The following is a 19,164-nucleotide window of genomic DNA, read 5'->3' on the forward strand; positions in this document are numbered from 1 at the left end:
AGTGGCGTGTCCAGATTTTTTTTTACTGTGGTGGCCAAAGTGGGGCACCCACTGATGCAGGGGTGGCATGAGGTGTGAGTGCTGCTGAGGGCACACGCATTGGCATAGCTTTCATTTACCATTTTTGTCCTCAAACGCTTACCAGTTAGAGTTTCAACATAAACAATGACAATTGGAAGATAGGAACATTTTATTAAATTTTCTCAAACTGTATTTTTTGTTTGTCAGATCAATGTATAGTAAATAACTTGAGGTCGTTTTCAAATTTTTTAGTATTTGTGAAATATTGGATAGGAAAAACACAATTTTTCCAAGCCAATAAGAACAGAACACTTATATGCAAGGTTTAATTACTTTATACTGATTAGGAGTTGGCAGATTATCGACCTGGCTGATTGTCAGGGCTGATATTTGGCATTTTGCTGATTATCTGTATCAGTGTTATATTTTAATGATCACTGATAAAATTAATTAATTAAAAGTGTAAAGAAAGTGTCAGCATGGGAGGAACTTTTCCTTTCGAAAACCTCAGGGAGCTATTTTCATTTATTAATTTTTTATCTAAAGCTTCACTTGACTTTATAAAAAAAAGTTGCAAGAACTTTCTATATATGATGTTGGAAAGTCTCAGTTTTGATTTAAAAATTTGCCAAAGGCATTTAAACAAAGTTTTGTGTTGGAGTTTGTTATATTCCAAATTCTAAATATTTACAGAAAGATCAGTACATTTTTATTGTTAATGTAGATCAGCTCCAAATATCAGTTATCGGTCTCATTAATAATCAGTATTAGCCCTGAAAAAACAATATTTGTCAACCCCTAATACTGACAGCTGTATCTTGAATTTTGTTGTCCATTGTATCATGATTGATGGAAAGAATATACTCAGTTGACAGCAAGGTGTGTTGATGGATGGAAACATTTGCTTTTGTTGCATGTTTTTCATGTTTTGTGTGTGAGAGTATTTTGCAAACAAAATGTGTCATTTTGGACAGAGACTTTCAGTTTAGACTTCTGTGTGAACTGTTCTGAAAAAGTAACCTGAGTGAAAAATGTGTTTAAGCAAATGAGGAAAAACTGTAACTTGAAGAGCATCTCCTGTCAGTGACAATACAACAGTTTGTTTATCGTTTTTTTATTTTTCTTGAAAAATAACACAAATAACATAAAGTGAAAAAGGCTTCTGAAAATAATTACAATGCTACTGGACTCCCGTTCTGATAATTGAAAAGAGGAAAACACATTTACACAAAAGTATATATTTATATACTTATATTCATTTTTGAGGGATATGGCCAGGAGAGCAGTCTGGAAGGAGACCTTTGATACAGAACAACTACACTTTAAGGGAACAAAGAAATGAGCAACCCCGAGCACCCCCAAACAAAATCTACATTGAATTGGACATGAAATTTAGAGAAAAGTACACATTTTTTTTCATCCTTGAAAAGAAAAGTGTGTATCAAAGAGGGGTGGGGAGCAGTTTCATCTAGAATATTAACATTTTTGCTCTAAATGTTGTCTCTGTACAAAAACAAAGCAAGAGGAGTTTGGAAATAATAGCACCTGAAGTCTAACGGTTGTTTGAAAATGCACCATTTATCTAACCCTTGGCTTATCCCGAATACTTAATGCAACCTGCCCTTTGTCGGGGTGAGGTGTTGTATCCACGTCGATTGCCTTCTCACACTGTCTTTTTATCCTTTCATGCAACCACATCCACTCAAAGTCCACTCAATCATGGACTACTGTTGCAACCAAATGCCTTAATAAGCTAAACATACAACTGGTAAACGCAGGCCGCTCCAGTCACTCAACTTTATAAGTCAAAATGTCAATGACTTGTCACCTTTAGTCATCTTTAAAAAAAAAAAAAATTCAGCGCATAGTCGTTGTGCATAAAGCAGATGTCAACACACTTCTAAACATTTGCTCTCTTGAATCTTGCAAAAAATAACCATCTATTTAGAGCACCCAAGCTGATATCAAGTGAATTACATGTTAAATAAGACTTTATGGAGATCAGCCAAAAATAATACCCCAAAGATGAAACTCAAGTCTCTCTCAAGGCAGGAGTTTGTGATTCAAGATTGGCATCTGTCCACAGAGGAGTCGAGCACTTAATTATCCAAAGGATGTGCAGTCTAATACAGATAATTAATCGCCCATGTTCTCCCACTCCTGGCAAAAACAAAAAATGCTTCTCCCACACCACATTACTTCCCAAAAAAAACTGAAAAAAAGAAAGCTGAGTCTCCCTTCAGGGTAAACGGGAAAAAATTACATAAAGTTGAAAAGAAACTTTGCTCCAGCTGTGACAACCCCTTTCACCAACACCAGTTAAGTGAGTAAGCACTCCCAGTTTAGACCCCACCCCTCCTTTAGCGTGATACAGGTGCATGTGAACTTCCCTGCCTGTCTTAGTCCTTTGTTTCAAACAGATTCACATCAGGATCCACTCTGCTGCCTTTGCACCTCAAATCACCTCTGCAGTCAGAGGGGACAGGCGCTTAAGATATCCTCTGGATCAGTTTTTCGTCTGATAGGCAGTAGAGTGTGTTGACTGACAGCTCGGAGATGAAGGCCTCACAGGCCTTGCGGGAGACACCTTTACAGCCTCGCAGGTCGAGCAGTGAGATGCAAGAGAGGCGGCGGAGATACTTGAGACACGTGTCTGTCAGTTTACTGCAACCTGGAACACAATTGCACAAAAACACCATTACTCAGGGTTCCTACAGCTTAAGGCAAATTAAATTTAATACTTTTAAAGGCTAATTTAATGGCACTCAGGATGAAATTTAAGACCAAAATAAAAAAAAGAAAAACACGAACCAATATTCTTTTTTTTTTTTACATAGAGTTAAGGACAATTTTTGCCCAAAAACTTAGTGTAACATAAACTAATACATTTTTGTTCAAGTAAAAACAGTTAGATTTGGGAAAAAACTGGCTTTTATTGAGGAGTTTTATAACTGATTTTGTGTTTCTCACTCTGTATGTGGAATTCTACTGCTTTTATTCCTATTATAAAGAGTTAATGAGGAAAGATTCTGTAATTTAAAAAAAAAAATGTTACCAATTATTTTGAGATTTAACAAGGTTACAAACATTTTTTAAAAATCTATTCTTAAAATTGTACTTCCCATGTTTTAGCATTTTTAGGACTCTTTAAAGATTGATTAAAGCCGTCTTTTTGTCATTTTACCTTGCCTTATGCCTTTAAAGACTTTTTTAAGATCCGCAGGAACCCTCATTACAAGCCAATACAGTACAACGTGTGCATATTAATAAATTCCTAAAAATGAGTTTTTATAGCACGTAAGCAATCCCACCAGTCTCTCACCTCCCAGGTTTAGTTCTGTGAGTGTGTTTCGTGTGGACGAGCCGACTGCAGTCAGCAGGTTGATGGAGTGGTCAGTGAGGCTGTTGCAGTGGGAGAGGTCCAGTTTTGTTAAATGGGGCATGTGGCGGATCACCAGGCGCAGCGTTGAGTCACTGATGTCCAGACCTGCTAGTCGCAAACACTGCATGGTCCGCAATTGACTGCGATTGTCACAACCTGTATCAGAGGAGTTATTTGGGAGGAAAAAAAAACAAAACCTGAGTTTCTGTAGGAGTTTGATGATGGGAAAGGGCATAACTCAAGTACTGTGAAAAGCAAGAAACAAAGGATGCCGGGGTCTCTATTCTTTCCTCACCTGGAGGGGTGACTAGATCCCTGATCTGAGAGTCTTTGACCCCGTCTGCATACCGCAGGTCCAGAGAACGAAGGAGAGGGCAACCAGAGGAGCAGAGAGCTGAAATCGATGACCAGGAACAACCTGCTACCATCAGATCCTTCAGCCCTGCAAAATCAAGAGAAGATATAAATATTGTGTTAGATGTATGAAGCTCAATCCTTTGAAACCTGAGCATATTGACTGGATTTCTTTAAAAACATGGCAATGAGAAACTTAACAAGGGATAGCCCAAAACTGAGCAAAATATTGGTTAAAAGTTACAGGAAAATTACCAAAAGCAATCAAACCAATTTTCCCAGCTTTCAGATGTTTAAATTTTAGTGAAAGCTATATGAATGCATTACAGTCCAGGTATTAAAGGGTTAATGGTGCAAACGTAACCAATTCGGATATCATTTGCAAACCCTGGGATTCATAAAACTTCCAAATGCAAGTTAATATCACATTATAACATAATGACATGAAGCAAATGTTACTATTTAAAGGGACAGTTCACCCCAAAGATGGAGCTATTTATCTGAGATACTGCTTTTGAATTCTTCAAATGCATTTCTTGGCACTCTGAGCACCACAAGTCAAGAGCTATCGAGGTCCATTATCCTGGAGAGAAGACAGACATCTCTGACGCCAATATCGCCAACACTCTGCACTTATTTAGCAGTCTAGATTGTTTTGATGCGAGTTGCCAAGTGTTGGAGATATCTCTCAACTATAATGGAAGCTTGTGGTGCTCAAAGCGCCACAGGCTGACATCTCCTACACACTGCAACTCACACCAAAACAATCTGTATTGATAAATAGCACTACAGGTAAGAGGAAAAATACGTATCCCTTTAAACGGCATTCATTTACATGACTTTAATGGTATTGTATTTATTAACATATATCACACTGTCCAGATTGGAATTCAATACAGATTGTGTGAAAGAAAGAGTGTGTGTGTGTTTACAAACCAGGAAGTCGGCCAACAAGCCAGTTGAGTTGTTTTTTAGAGATGTTGGTCCAAGAGAGATCGAGCGTGACCGGCTGTCTCTTTATGATGCCTGTTAGGGCCTGAGGAGTAACAGTGCGTTTGATGCTCAGGTCAATCCGTGCCCAAAGCCGTTTGTCTAAACACCTGCGAATAAGCACACACTGATGAAGAACACGACCATTCAAGGTAACTGATTTGCAGAACAATATGACACAATGCACTACTTTGCATGAATTAGCATCTATCATCTTACTCGTAAGTTTGCATTTGAAAATATATTAAAAAGTAGGGATGGAGTTTGATAGCATTTAATTAATTGCAATCCATTTATCAAATCTTATACATTCTGAATACCTTTCCTTTGGCAACATTTGCTATAAGCTAAAGGCATGAAAATCTACAAGTCAAAGCTTTTCTTTTTATGTGAAACAGAAAGTCAACAGTTTTAGCTGTCACTGATTATGATGATTTGTTGTTTACAAATGCCCCCGCTCACTGTCTCCACACGCTGGATAATTAATAATGGAGCTCTGAGATTCATTACTAACTGGATCTTTTACTCACTATTGCATCTTATACTCAAAAGTAAGTTGGCCTCCTTGAGGTTTATGCCACCTCAGTCATTTGTTTGTTTATTTACAAAGCGATTGTTGTTAAAAAAAAAAACCAAAAAAAAAAACCTACTTTTCCTATTTAACCTACCTACTTATCTTCGATTTTGAATATGAAATGTGGGAATTATAATCTCTGTTCGCAGGACTTCTTGAATCTTGTTGCCCACAGTCACAACTGAACTGGGGGAAAAAGCTTTTAGGTTCTGTGCACTGAAAGCATGATATAACCTAGCAGAATGATCTTAAGCTTCAACACATGGTGACCCCGGATGAGTTTAAAACCTTGGTGAGATCTTTGGAGTCCAAGATGTCTGTGTGCAACCACTTTATCTGATCGTTTTCTGTTACTCAAATGTACGTGCTGTTATGTGAATTTTATTTGTTGTGTGAAACTCTGTGTTGCTGCTATTCTTGGCGAGGTCTCCCTTGTAAAGGAGGTCTTTGATGTCAATGGGATAACCCTGGTTAAACAAAGGCTATATTAAAACATAAATAAGAAAATGTCTAATCACCTTTTGTTTACTATGATGACAGCCTACATAAAGTTCAAAACCTAAAAAGGAGATGAGCAAGCCTGTGACCTGCATGTTTTGCTCTTTGCAAATAAAAAAAAACTTTGGAGACAAAAGGTTTGATGAAAGACTGGTTACCATCAGTCCTGAACAAATGCAGCTATTAAGCCTAACAGGAAGCCGAAGCAAAATCAAACCAGCTATTAAAACCAATCGCTCATAAAAGCATCCACTGGGAGATCTTACCATTTGTACCAGTTCTTGCAGACAGCCATGCAGACGCAGAGATCTGCTCGACTCAAGTAACGGAAGACAGATACCCACACCTCCCTCTCACAGCCTGGCCCGCTCCCACCGTTCTCCCTGTCTGCCTCGCTCCCTCCCTCCTGCAGGGCGGACAGAGGGATGCGGAGATGGGGAAGCTCAGAAGCTGAAGAAGAGGAGGCGCCATTGCTCAGTTTAGCCGGCCTGCTCAGCCTCATTTTCTTAGAGTCCTCCAGCCTCTCTGTGTGAGAGGCGCGAGTGTCTGTGTGTCCACTGCGAGTGTGAGGTGGTGTGTGCCTATTGGGGTGTTGATCGGGGCGGGGGCCACGATTTCTAATGGGGGGTCTGGCCAGCGCTCGTGTCTGGTTGTGTATCGTGGAAGTGGCAGTTTGAGGGGCGATGGCTTCTAATTTGGGGACGATGGCTGATGGGTCTCGCTTGGCCCTGGTTGGCCTTTGAAGTGTCACTTTAAGATATGAGCCATCTTTGCCCCCCGTTTCACTGTCCAGCTCCATCTCCTCTTCATCATCCTCCTCCGCACCGTTTTGGTTGGCCACCTCGCTCCCTTCCTCTTCTCTTTCTTTGGCTGCCCGTCCTCCCCGCCTCGACTGAGGCCGGTTTTCTTTATCCAGCCCCCTCCCACTGTTCTGCCCCCTCTCCTCTTCCTCGTCCTCGTCGCTGCTGCTGGTGTTGGTGCTGCTGCTGCTGCTGTCCTCGCTCTCCTCCTCCAACCCGTCATGGCTTCTACCGCCTCTGATTCCTCTTCCCGCTCCTCCGCCCCGCAGCCTCACTCCTCTCCCCCTCCCTCTGCGGGGCTCTCCCCTGGGCTCGAGTACCAGACCGAGGGAAGACTGCTGCTGGAAGGACCCTCCTGAAGAGCTGTGATAAGGGGAGCCACTGGTCCAGGTGGAGCCCCGACCTCTGCCCTGAGATAGTCTGCTGGTTGAAGAGCGCAGCCGGGACAGCAACCTGGAGCCCAGCAGCCTTGGAGAACGATCTAGAGACGACTGTTTCTGTTAGGAGGGAAAGGGCAAACAGGACGACAAATGAGAACAAGACACTGCGTGTTTCAAACGCTAAATTCAATGCTACAATATGGTCTGAGCAATATGGTCTATTTTTAACAATATCCTTAAACACAGTACCTTAAAATGTTATTCAAAAAACATGAAATTTTTTACAATGATGTTCATAGTGCTACCTGTATTTCACAAAAAAAAAACACCACCATGGTTGAAATGCATTTTTGACAGTGAAGAAACTGTAGTATACAAATAAGTGCACTACTTACCGTTAAGATTTTGCTGCGCTCTAGTTTTATCTGCAATAAACAGAAAAGGGGTTGGGGAAGGAGAAAATTTTGAAAAACAGATAAAAACCCCTGACATAGACATTTTTTTTTTAAATATTTTAAACCTGAAGTAAGGGTGACTGCAAGTTTCTTCAAGGAAATTTCTTTTTTTGAAAAGATCTTTTTAGATCTTTTACGATCTTGTGACTATAATAGAGCAAAATCAATGTCAAAAACAGAAAAATAGGGCTCTCTGTGTAACTTTCACACTCATGGAACAGCTAAATTTTCAGTGCATCAAATCCTTTAAGGTTTCTAAAACTGAAAGGAAAACTTGAGAGCTGGAGTATCGCTAATCAAAGACATCTAATTATGGAAATGCAGGAGTGCTGAATTGTCATAAATACCTTAAATCTACACATTTCCCCTGTGGTGCAGAAAAAATATTTGTCATGACTTGCTTTTGATCATGAAAACATTGGAAAATTCAACAAACACATCTAAATCCACTTTACCCTTTTCTTAAGTCTGAGCTCCAGTGCATTTGCTCTTTTGCGGCTCTGTTGATGCTGCAGTAGCAGTTTCTGAGAAGGTGGTGGTGCTGTGGGTCGGGATGGGGATCTCCTACGTCTCCCTCGTCTCGCCCCTTCACCTACACCAATGCCTTCCCGATAGGCGAGTTTGGACGGTGGCAAAGAGGTTGAGCCCTCCGACTCTCCACTTTCCTCATCGCTGGAAGACTGGGAAGGACAAGAGATGATTGGTAGGCGGAAGAGAAGGTGTCAATAGTTTGAGTATGAGCATGGACCATATGACCTCTGGTGGAAATTAGTGTACAACGTAACTTTCCGATAAAAGCTGCTCTATAGATTGAATGAACTGAGAACACAGAGAAACAGTGACAGGATTAACATTTTGTACCTCTGATGCCGAGTCTTTGCCTTGGTAACATTTGGGACATTCCCAGCAGCTGGGCAAATCCTTATTGATCTTCCCCTCACCAGGTTCCTGAAACAGCAAACAGCGGAAAGGTTTGAAACAGCAACTACAACATTTGACCTGCACATACAGCTTTGTAGGCAGCAAAATAAAACAGTAACTGTAATTATTGGGTAATGTATTGAGTTTATAGCCTCCAATATGTCTTATGCAGCTGACCTTAATGCACTGACGATGGGCAATCTGCGAGCAGACAGAGCACTCCATGAGAGAGGAAGTGCTCACAGTTGATTCATCTGATTCCCCTTCTCCACATACAGCACATCGTGCTGTGTTCGGCAAGGCAGGCTGGAGGAAGACATAAAAGTTATTTCCAGTGGGGTAAAAATAAAACAGATTTTTTTTCCCATAAAATGAAGTAAAACAAGACATTTGTGACACTGGTTATCTTGATTATTCTCTGACAATCTGCATTTGAAATGACAACAGGGTTTTTCCTGCAAAGAGCATTGCAAGGCAGCCACCTCCATTAAATTTTGTCCCACCTTCAGCTGTCAACAAAACTGGAAAAGCACTTTCAAAGCAAAGTGAGTACCAACCCTTTAACCACAAAAGAAAGCCAATGAGGTTATTATCAGTCTTGATGTTTCAGTCTCGTTAGATTTCGCCAGCTGGCGCTTACAAACACCTCTGCAAAAAGCAATCTGCATTTCTGAGTGCAGCTCTGAATGAATGCAGTTCCGTAAAGCTGAAAGGTATTCAAAGAATTGAACTTCCTGGATCAATAACTCAGAGGCAAAACGTTGTTAAAAAGCTAACGATGCCTCTTTCTAAAGGCAGACATGTAAACAAGAAGCTACAACCTAATATTCATCAAAAAGTGCCGTCATCCGAGCGAGACAAACGATGCTGCTTTCAATGTGCAGTCGCCTGTGAGACGAGTGCATAGATACTGTCAGCAAAGTGCAACACCAAAAACAGATAGCCTACTATAAAAATATTTCACACTTTCACTACTATACAGTTTATGGTCCCCAAAATCAACTCACACACATAGGATTATTAAAGCTAAAATACAATGCTTGTAGAAAAGTGTTTGTGTGAGCCAGTTGAAGCCACGGTACACATGCACGTGCGTGCACATGATCAGGATGGGACCATCTTGGCTTCATTTTAAGCCAGGATAAATCTGTCTAGTAGTAATCCGTCAATTATTTAACCCAGTTCTGAGTTACCCAACACTTTCTACTTGTATACACCATGCATCCATGTGCAGCAACATTTGATTCCACACATACAAAGCAAATGATGAGTATGACAACTCACCATTAGACACTGTCTCATGATGCAGCCCTTCTTCATGCGTCCAGGCCCGCCAAACTTCCTCATGTCATGGCAGTACTGGCATTTGCCGCACTCCTTCCTGCAGCACCCGGCACAGCGCTTGCACCTCACCCGTCTGCGCCTCAGGGCAGAGATGGAGGAGCGTTTGGCGGACCTCTGAGGCTTGTGCAGAGAGGGACCCAACCGAGGACGGTAAATGACGGGGGGAGGGGGTGTGGGGGGCTGGTACCATGAAGGCTGTATATGGAACATCAGCAGGAAAGGCAAAGAATTTAAAAGGCAGAATTTTGTACAGACTGGACATTGTTTGATGAGCCTGAATAAGCACCATAATCATTTAGAAAAATATGAAGTGAAAAATAAAGAACATGTTTAATCAATCCTAATTATAAAGAAAACTAAGTAAATCACAAACTCTTAATATACCATATCGGCTCACAAACATCTCTTTGTACTCTCATCTGGCTAAATATTTTGTTTTCTACTCACCCTATTGGGCCACCTGACGATGGGCTCTCCAGTGTAGGACAGCTTGGGGTCATCACTGGCATGCTCCTTCAGAAGACTCTGGACATGTGGAGAAGAGAAAGGGTGTGGTAAAAAAATATATATATCAAATATATATTAACTTAGAACAGCAACAAAAAAGCAGTAGAAGCCAGAGTTCATTGTGAGATGAGAGGCACAATGAGCGACACCCACCCTCATGTCTTCGAGCAAGGCTGTGGGGTTCATGATGCCTGCTGGGACACACTTTTTCTGTGCCGGCAGCTCCTCCAGTTTCCCCAAGAGGTTCCACAGTCCCTCCAGCTCAAAGGGAGTCAGTATCTGCCGAGGTCTGGTAACTGGAGCTGCCTCCTCTTCGTCTTTGATTTCTTCTTCCTTGATCTGGATCTCCTTGATTTCAGTGTCACTGTCAACTCCATTGGAGGTGCCATTCTTGGTGTGGTCATTGATTCCAAGGTCAGACTGGGTCAGCCCTGAGAGGAGAGGAGACGTGATGGTTGAAGCTTGTGACAGTGATGGATTATTTATAGGACAGCAGTGTTCTCTTGTGTTTATTCATTCTCACCTATGCCGAGGGAGTATTTTTGGAACTCAGGAGTGAGGTGGGAGATGTTAGTCTGACAGTAGAGGTATCTCTCCAGGACGTACCAACACATCTCATAGTAGAACGGGTAGCGGAACTTTGCTGGCACCTAGAGGAGGACAAAAGAAACAGATCAGGAAGATTAAAGTTTGCATCTCCCAGACTCCGTTTAGTCAAATACCACTGTGAGACAATAAAATGTCATACAAAAATGCATTTTTCTGACTTCTTAACAAACTGCTCTTAAGCAGCTCTGAGGCATTTTATCACAGCTTTGTTGTGGTTTTCACTTCTGCTTAGGAAGAGGAGGGGGAGGTGTGGTGTGGCAGCAGGGGCTAGAGTCCGGATGCAGTCTGAACACCTGTCTGCTTACCCTAAAACACCCGATCATCTATAGCTGAGCAGTGACAGCATCAGAAAAGTGTGTTTTATGTGAGCACAACCCCACTTGTGTTGTAGCAAAATTCAGAAAATGCTCTACCAATGGACTGTTGTTTGCTAGAGATGACTCAATTTTGTGTTAATGTGCAAGTCTGACTTAGTTGTCCTGTTGTTACAAACTGAACAACTTCAATGGCAGACTAACATTTCCGCAGTCTGCCTTTGATGTCCCATCTGACTCAACTCAAGTCCCATCTGACTGAACTGGTTGGTTTTTATATACATATAAGATTCTACTTGAGCTGGTTTCCTCTTGTACATATATGTCTAAAAAACAGAATCAATATGGCCTGCGCTCCCACAGTACTCTTTTAATGTCTGTCCCCAAGGTTCGCACAGAACTTGGCAAAAGCTTTTAAATTTGCCGCACCCTCTGCTTGGGATAACTTACAGGACTTAAAACTGTCTGAGCTGATCACTATGGGGGAATTTAAGTCACTTTCAAAAGGTCCTATAGCACTATTGATTAGTGTGACTGCTACTCCAATGATAACAGAAATTTGATGATTACACTTTTCGCATTCTAACTGGAGTTTGTGCTCGCTCTTTGTAATGTGTGATAGTTGTAACTGTCTGTCTGTATTTATTGTTGTAACCTTGTTTTAAGCGGTCCTCGTAGCCAGGTCACTCTTGAAAAAGATTTTAAATCTCAATGAGTCTTTTACCTGGTTAAATAAAGGATATACATATATACACCACAGAAATGGGAGACATGTTTATCATAATGTTTAGTTCAACTTCATTTTAAGGACTTCTCACATTTAATTGTGCAGCCTTAAGTGGGTACTTCTCTGTGTTCACAAATGGTAAGGACCTTGTGCTCATTAAACAGGATAAGCTATGTACAAGTAACAGTATCCTGGTTTCTTTTGGAGTACTCCAGCTGGCACATATGGACATCTCATAAACAGGATAAGGTCTTAACCAGGTTATGCTGTTTACATGCTCACTCACATTAAGGGAAAACTAAACAGATTATTTATATCCATGTAAGCACACTTACAAGTACTTAAATTACTCAGTGACGTATAAAGATTTAAAATTTGAGAAAAAGAGTGCACTGGTATCGACATTGGCATTGACACTGCAGACACCCTGGGATTATGTGTCAAAAACTGTATTTGAGAAAAATCCATCAATAAATAAAAATCTGTGCTTGCTTCATGGGTGTGAAAAATTCTTGAGATTAAATTCATGTCGTTTAGAAATGATTTTGTCACCAGTGTTTGTCTTTTATGAGTGATTCCGGATAAGACTCTGAATCATGCCTTGCGTAATCACAAAATCTGAAGCAATCATCAATGTGTGTCAAGAGGACAGTTATATACCAGCAGCAGGGAAGGGTCTGCAGTGAATGTGAGTTGCTGCTCACCCGTGTGCGATCCTCAATGCTGTAGATGTTGAGCTGCATGGGGATGTTAAAGCTGTGGAGGAAGTTCCCCCCAAACACCAACGTGTCCTCTGGGGTGTACACGGCATGGATCCATCCTACACAATCAAAACAGAGAGTGTTGGAGGTATGTAGAGGTCAAGTGTGTGGTGTTTTTTTTTTAAGAGGTCTGTGTTGCTGCTGTATTACAGTTGCACACACCTGACGGGATTATGAAGGTGTTGCCTTGCTTGAGCTCTATCCTCTGACAATCATGACACTTGTCCCCCAAGAAGATGTCTCCCTGTTTCCCTGATAAAACCCAGTTCTCATACATCTCCAGGTTCTGTGGTGTGGGTGGAATCAACCAGAACACCTGCAGGGGTCACAGACAAAAGGTCATATATACAGTCTGAGGTCAACAAGTACATAAAGAAACGTTTATGGTGCAAACATGCATTTACGGGACGTTAACACAAAGTTGAAAAGCAAGATGGCGTGTTAGACCACAATCATGTTTACTTTAACACTGACGGAGAGAATGAAAAAAAAAAACAAAACACAGTAGTCTGACAGACTGACCTTTCCTCCTCGCAGGATGTGGTACCAAACTGAAGTGCCCCCAAAGTCGATGTGAAAATCTGTGAAGCAGCCCTGCACACTCATGAGACAGTACCTGAGAGGAGCAGATGAAGGACGGAGAACACAACGGGTGAAAAGGTTGAATGGCAAAGGGACAAAAAATGTTACTAAGCGACTTGAACTGGGAGTATCACTGTTGTTAGAAATGTGATTCATACTCTTGACTATTGCACAACAAATGTTCTATATTTCAGAGGACTCAACTTAACTCACTTCTGAACTTTGGGATAATGCATGTCAATTATGGCGTTAGTGGAGTCTCTCTGTCTCTCCTTGAGATGGCGGGGCCACATGTTGTCCACCCAGTCAATAAGGTCCACCTAAACATTTAGGAAAAAACAAAGATATTAAACATACAATCAAATTGTCTGCAACAAACCAAAAAACTGTTTCTGATGATTGACACTTTGTGTATGTCGACAAAATGTTAATACCACATGACAAAGCCAAAGCTCTACAGTCATCAAAGCAGCCGACAAATGTCTTTCTTAATGGGGTAAAATGTGATTTTCTGGTTATCCAACTTTTCTGTGACCTATGGGTACGTGTCAGTTCTAAAATGACATTACTGATGTGCACATGCAGGTTGTTATAAAGCCCTTAAGTGAAAAACGATGTGCATTCTCACCGAAGACGGTCGTTTGACAAGATTCTCCAGCCTGGTGTGGCTGAACTCCAGGCTAATGACATTGTAGAGTTTTTCTCTTTCTGACGGCGGCGTCTCATAGTAACGCCGCCACTGAGCCATCGACATCTCAATGCCCTTCTGGGTGTTCACGTCCATCACATCTACAATGCGTCGGCTACCTGTAAGAGAATTAAAAGGGGTTCAGCAACTGAGTTCTCAATAATCAATTTCAATTTAGCATTGTTACTTATCGGCCACCATATTCACAGATATATATGGACTATAGTAATATTATTTTAAAAGTCTAGCCATTTAGCCATTTAGCCATTTACTGCAAAAGGGCGGCACACAAGAACTTACCAACAAACAACTTGACATCACTCACACTGAAATCAGGGTCAGGCATTCTGCAAGAGAGAGGTACATTTTTAACTTTTTAAATTATCCAGACACACAGCTGAACAGGTTTACTGGCATTTGCTCTTAAATTATTTTAACCAAGCTAGAATAAATCTCGGTTTAACAAAGTAAAAACCTGTTTGTTTGTTTTTTTTAGAAAGGAATCAGAGGGTAAACAGCATGCTACTTACTGTATGCCGAGGCCATCAGTTGTCTCAAAGATAATGGGGTCCCTGAGCCCTTCCCTCTGGATGTATTCAAATGTGAAATCTATAAAGGAGACAAAGTTACGTCAACAAAACTTAATTTAACTCAAATTAACTGGCAATAAAGTAACCCTTTGAAACCTACAGTGACATCACTTTTCTTGTGCTGCTTTCAGACACATTCCACAAGTATTTAACCCTTTGAAACCTGAGCAAATTGGTGTAATTGTTTTCAAAAGCATGGGGAAAAAAGGCAATGTGCATCTTGGTAAGATATGCTCCACAAATTGCAACAAATAACTGGATTTAGAAAACTGTTTTTTTAACAAGGGAAAAATGTCTATGGAAAAAAGAAAAATTGAAGTACAGTTTCCTGAGAAGTAGCTATTTTATTGCCCTATTCTTGGAATTATTTGGCTTATAAACATGCTGATTCTATGCAGCATTTTTAAGTCATTGATCTTCAAGCAATAATATGCACTTTGTTTGCAGTGCAATTATTTAGTCATTTTAAAGTAACTGCACTTAATTCTTACAATGTTTCATTTTACTGTGTATAAGCCAACATGTTGTGTAAATTTTGTGAAATACAATTGAATATGTGGTAATGTATTTTGTGTGTGGAACATGAACTACTGACTAAGGACAAAATCTGGACCTGGTGGCTAGACCAGTTAGGATCCACTGTGTAGGGAATGGTTTCAATGAAATTATATTTCAAAAATATCTTGGAATAGCTCAAATCTCTCACCTTTACCCTCCATGTGTTTGATCAAGTCAGAGTTAAACCTGACACACTGCAACTTCTCATCCAAGTCAAACATTCGTTTCCCTTCGATTTCATCATCTGAGATTCCATCGTCCTGGTAGCGGCGCCGCGTACCTGTACGCTGAGGACAACATAAGGTTACTGTTAACTTCTTCATCACATGAAGAATATGATTTGTTGTGAGCAACAGAAAAATGGCAGTATATAATAACTGGGAGGAAGAAATATAGGATGTCTTACAGCAAAGCTGTGTTTCAGCAGCCTATCAGACATACAGCAATGTTGATGTCACAAGCATTTAGGTTCCCATTTCACCAGCAAAATTTCAAAACTTTTTCATGACATTACAAGGATCCCATTTTTGTCCCCTTGCTACATTTGCCCAACATTTTTCAAACATATAAGATTCAAACTCTTATTATGTTATCAAACATAATTTCAGTGTCCCCAAAGATGTGTTCATGGACCATAGGAAATTTCAAAACTCCCAATCCAACAATAATTTCTGTTTTTACAGTTTCTAGCTGTGGTTAGTAGTGTAATTTGGCCAATTTTTAAAGAAAACATGCATACCAAACCTGTTTTCTTAAAACAAAAAATGCCTGTTTTTCAGTTTTCTATAAAAACTGGCATATATATATATTTATAAAACAACCACAGGGAAAAAAAGATTTATTTTTTTTAAAAAAAAGGTTTTCTTTAAAAATAAAATTAAACCATGAATAAAAATGCAATTTTTTAAAATGTTGTTGTTTAAATGTTTTCTACAAAAATCACCATTTTTTTTTAATGGAAAAAAGCCGATTTTTACATTTTGTATAACAAAATTACTGACAAAATTTTACAGAAAAAATAAAATAAAAATAAACAAGAGGAAGATTCATTTGTTTTTGTTTTTAAGAAAACATGACTTTGTAACCTGTGGGCCTGCAGGTTTGGAAAGCATGTGTTCTCTAAAAATCTGCAGTAAAACAAATTAATACAAAATACAGCTATTTAAAGTTGCATGCCCCTTCTCTGCACCAAAAGTGCGTAAAAATGATTTAACATGCCTTGTGGGCATACATGAAGGGAGAGACTGAACGTGGGGAGAAAATGAAGAACTCTTGTGATTGAATAAACAGAAACATAACCACAGCATTGTCACATGTCCACACATATTAAAGCTATGTTATGTTGTTAGCTTTAGAAAATAAATTTGCTGTTATGTTACATTAATGTGACTAAGTGATGGTTCTGTAACACAACCAAACACAAGCACATTTGTATCTAATATACATGCAAACATCTAAGAACTCTGCAACATTGCTTCATGTATTTTAAGAGTTCATACTGGAGTCTAAATTCAAAGATATCAGGTGACACTTAAGGGAGCTGTCCCGAATCTCTCAGTGGTAAAAAAAGGAACTATAACTGCCATTAGTGACAAAACTAGCGCTTTCACCCAAGACAAGAGTAAAATCACAATAAATCAATCCAAGGAGATCAGTCAGCCTGCTACCAAATCAGTTCATGTGGGATCCAAACAATACAGCATGACAATAGCAGGGGTTAATCTTCCAAACACACTGCCCCCCCCCTTTTACTCCCCTGCCTTTCACCCTATGCAGCACTGCTTGGCTAGACAGATGGATAAAGCACAACACCCCCGCTCTCAGATCTCCCCACCCCCATCCCTTTACCACAAATGTGGTATTATCTAAACTCTGATACTCCTTACTTTTACAACTAAGCACCTCACAATAGCTTTTAATTTGCAACTGAAAACAATTTAATATCATAAAAGCAACCCACGCTGTTGTTTTAATATGAAATAATAAAAATGACAAGAGGAATTTATGAATCTCAATTAAGCTTCAATTTATTGGAGGCTTTTATTAAGGTTTGGTGTGGTCAACAAATAAACCAACATATGCTTTCCAGAAATAAATCAACAGAGGCAGGATAAGCCTTATTGTGAACAGTACTGTGCAAAAGGCCACCATAGATTTGTTGTTTTAGAGATGTTGTAATGTGAATATATGTACATTTCTCAGTCTCTCTATTAAGATACTATTGACTACAGAGAACATGTACAATTCACTGAAAACCAAAAAAGTCTGAACAAAATGGCTTCTTTAGACTGAAGTCAATTCTTAGTATGAACCATGGAGTCATAAAACCATAGCAAAAGGTAGCTATACCGATCAATATTGAGCTTTAGGCATTTCTTGAATGCAACCTGGGGTAAATACACCATGAGATTAATATTGTAAATCTCAACTTGTCTGCCCATGAGAGTTCAAGACATGCTAACTGGAAAGGGATGTCAAACTAAACACTTGCAAATGTACCTGATGAAGCTGTTTTATTCTGAAATATATGCCTTCTTACACTGTATATATATTTTGTTTTATTATGTTCTGGTTGTGTTTTAGTAAAGGCACTACTGAGAAATAAATATGTATGATCATTATAACCTTGCTAAAATAAAGTTTAAGGTGGCCTATGACTTATGCACAGTACTGTATATTAAGAATTTTATATTCTGATCTCCCCCAACCACTAGGATCAATATCTATCTGAGTAAACACTAGGAAGCGTGAAAGCACTGAGGTAATAACTTTACAACAAGAGGATGTAAAAAGATGAAGCTAGGTCACAGCACAAATGTTGTGAGGTTAGACAGTGAACTTGACCCTCTTTTGAACCCTTAGACGGGTTCATTACCGACATTAAGGTGGTGCACAAACAGAAAGGACCTCTGCCATGAAAAGAAAGTGGGCCACTACCATCAAACACAATGAACTTCATTAAATAGGCTGCTTTGTGTTAATCATGAAGGTTACCATCACACATAACTTGAGCGATGAACACCTGGTAGTTGCATTGTAAACATAAAACAAGTGTTCCGGTAAGCTAACAGTTTGGATAACTTACCAGGCGTTTGCTGTACCGTGTGTGAGGATCCTCCATAATCTCTGCAAGAGAAATAAAAAACCAGCATTTACACCGACGAAACAGTCGATTTGGGGTTAAACATTTCGGTGTGTTTTTATATTATATCAGACAGAAAGCCCTCTCTGAGTACAGCCTTGTTATAGACAGCCCTGGTAACGTTAGCCAACAGAGTAGCCAACAAGCTAAGGTTAGCAACACAAAACATTTACGTTGAACTTGCGTCACTGTGTGAAGACAAGTGCAGACTAGAGCAACAACAATTTAACACGAACAACATGCACAAGTGTGTTTATTTAGTGGCGTTATTTAAGTATCGTTATCGGCTAACGTACGTTACTGCTAGCTCAGTTGACAACCCCTTTCTTAAGTCGTCGGCTAACGCTAGCGTGCTAGCTGACATTAGCCCGTGTACGGCAGTTGTAAGCTTCTTTATCGTTACCTCTGCGTTTTAACTCCGTTTAGCCGTGGTGGTCAAAGTAATGTCTCCCAGCTAGAGCGTCTGATGCCTCTCAGTAAAGTTTCTCCCCATGTTATGCAATAACAGCTGTGTATATTGTTATGTTTATTATTGTGCGATAAAGTTAGAACGATTCGACGCTCCGAGCCGCCATTTTCAGCTGGTCAGAAAACACACACACATAACACACAAACCGAAAAAAAAGAGCTCACGACCCACCCCCCTATTTACCTCACTGCTCCAAAAGATTAGCATACAGACGCTCTGATTGGACACAACATGTGCCCTTTAAAGGTCATTAGAATATGTTAATATACAAGTGCGCTCGGTTTCCGCTCTCCGGTGTGGCGGCTCTACACCAGTACCGGAAGAAATATTCCCATAGATTTCAATAATATAAATTATATATTCCAAATATATTCACACTCCTCTGTAAGTTCAGTACAGAAATATTTGCCTCAAAATGTACTTGAAGTATAAAATGTAATTATGCATTGCTTTCTGTGGATAGTCCTGCACTGTTACACTGTTACTTGTGTTACTTGT

At 39.9% G+C, this 19,164-nt stretch overlaps 1 protein-coding gene across 1 annotated transcript; it reads right to left on the minus strand.

The window, feature by feature from the left end:
* Positions 1-1,119: 1,119 nt before the first annotated feature.
* kdm2ab (lysine (K)-specific demethylase 2Ab) lies at positions 1,120-18,811 on the minus strand. The gene is made up of 23 exons (XM_042493078.2): positions 18,601-18,811; positions 18,141-18,181; positions 15,204-15,342; positions 14,438-14,516; positions 14,208-14,254; positions 13,848-14,026; positions 13,433-13,539; positions 13,160-13,253; positions 12,800-12,953; positions 12,581-12,696; positions 10,750-10,876; positions 10,380-10,657; positions 10,167-10,244; positions 9,660-9,914; positions 8,553-8,681; positions 8,316-8,402; positions 7,910-8,134; positions 7,395-7,424; positions 6,086-7,116; positions 4,694-4,857; positions 3,699-3,845; positions 3,344-3,559; positions 1,120-2,692 (listed from the first exon to the last, which is right to left on the minus strand). The coding sequence occupies exons 2-23, from the start codon at positions 18,174-18,176 to the stop codon at positions 2,511-2,513; spliced, it is 3,900 nt and encodes a 1,299-aa protein (XP_042349012.1). The 5' UTR covers positions 18,177-18,181; positions 18,601-18,811; the 3' UTR covers positions 1,120-2,510.
* Between the last annotated feature and the right edge of the window lie 353 nt (positions 18,812-19,164).

This window comes from Plectropomus leopardus, chromosome 8, assembly GCF_026936395.1.
Source record: "Plectropomus leopardus strain MGB_pleo_1.0 chromosome 8, ASM2693639v1, whole genome shotgun sequence".
NCBI classification, from domain to species: Eukaryota; Metazoa; Chordata; class Actinopteri; order Perciformes; family Serranidae; genus Plectropomus; species Plectropomus leopardus.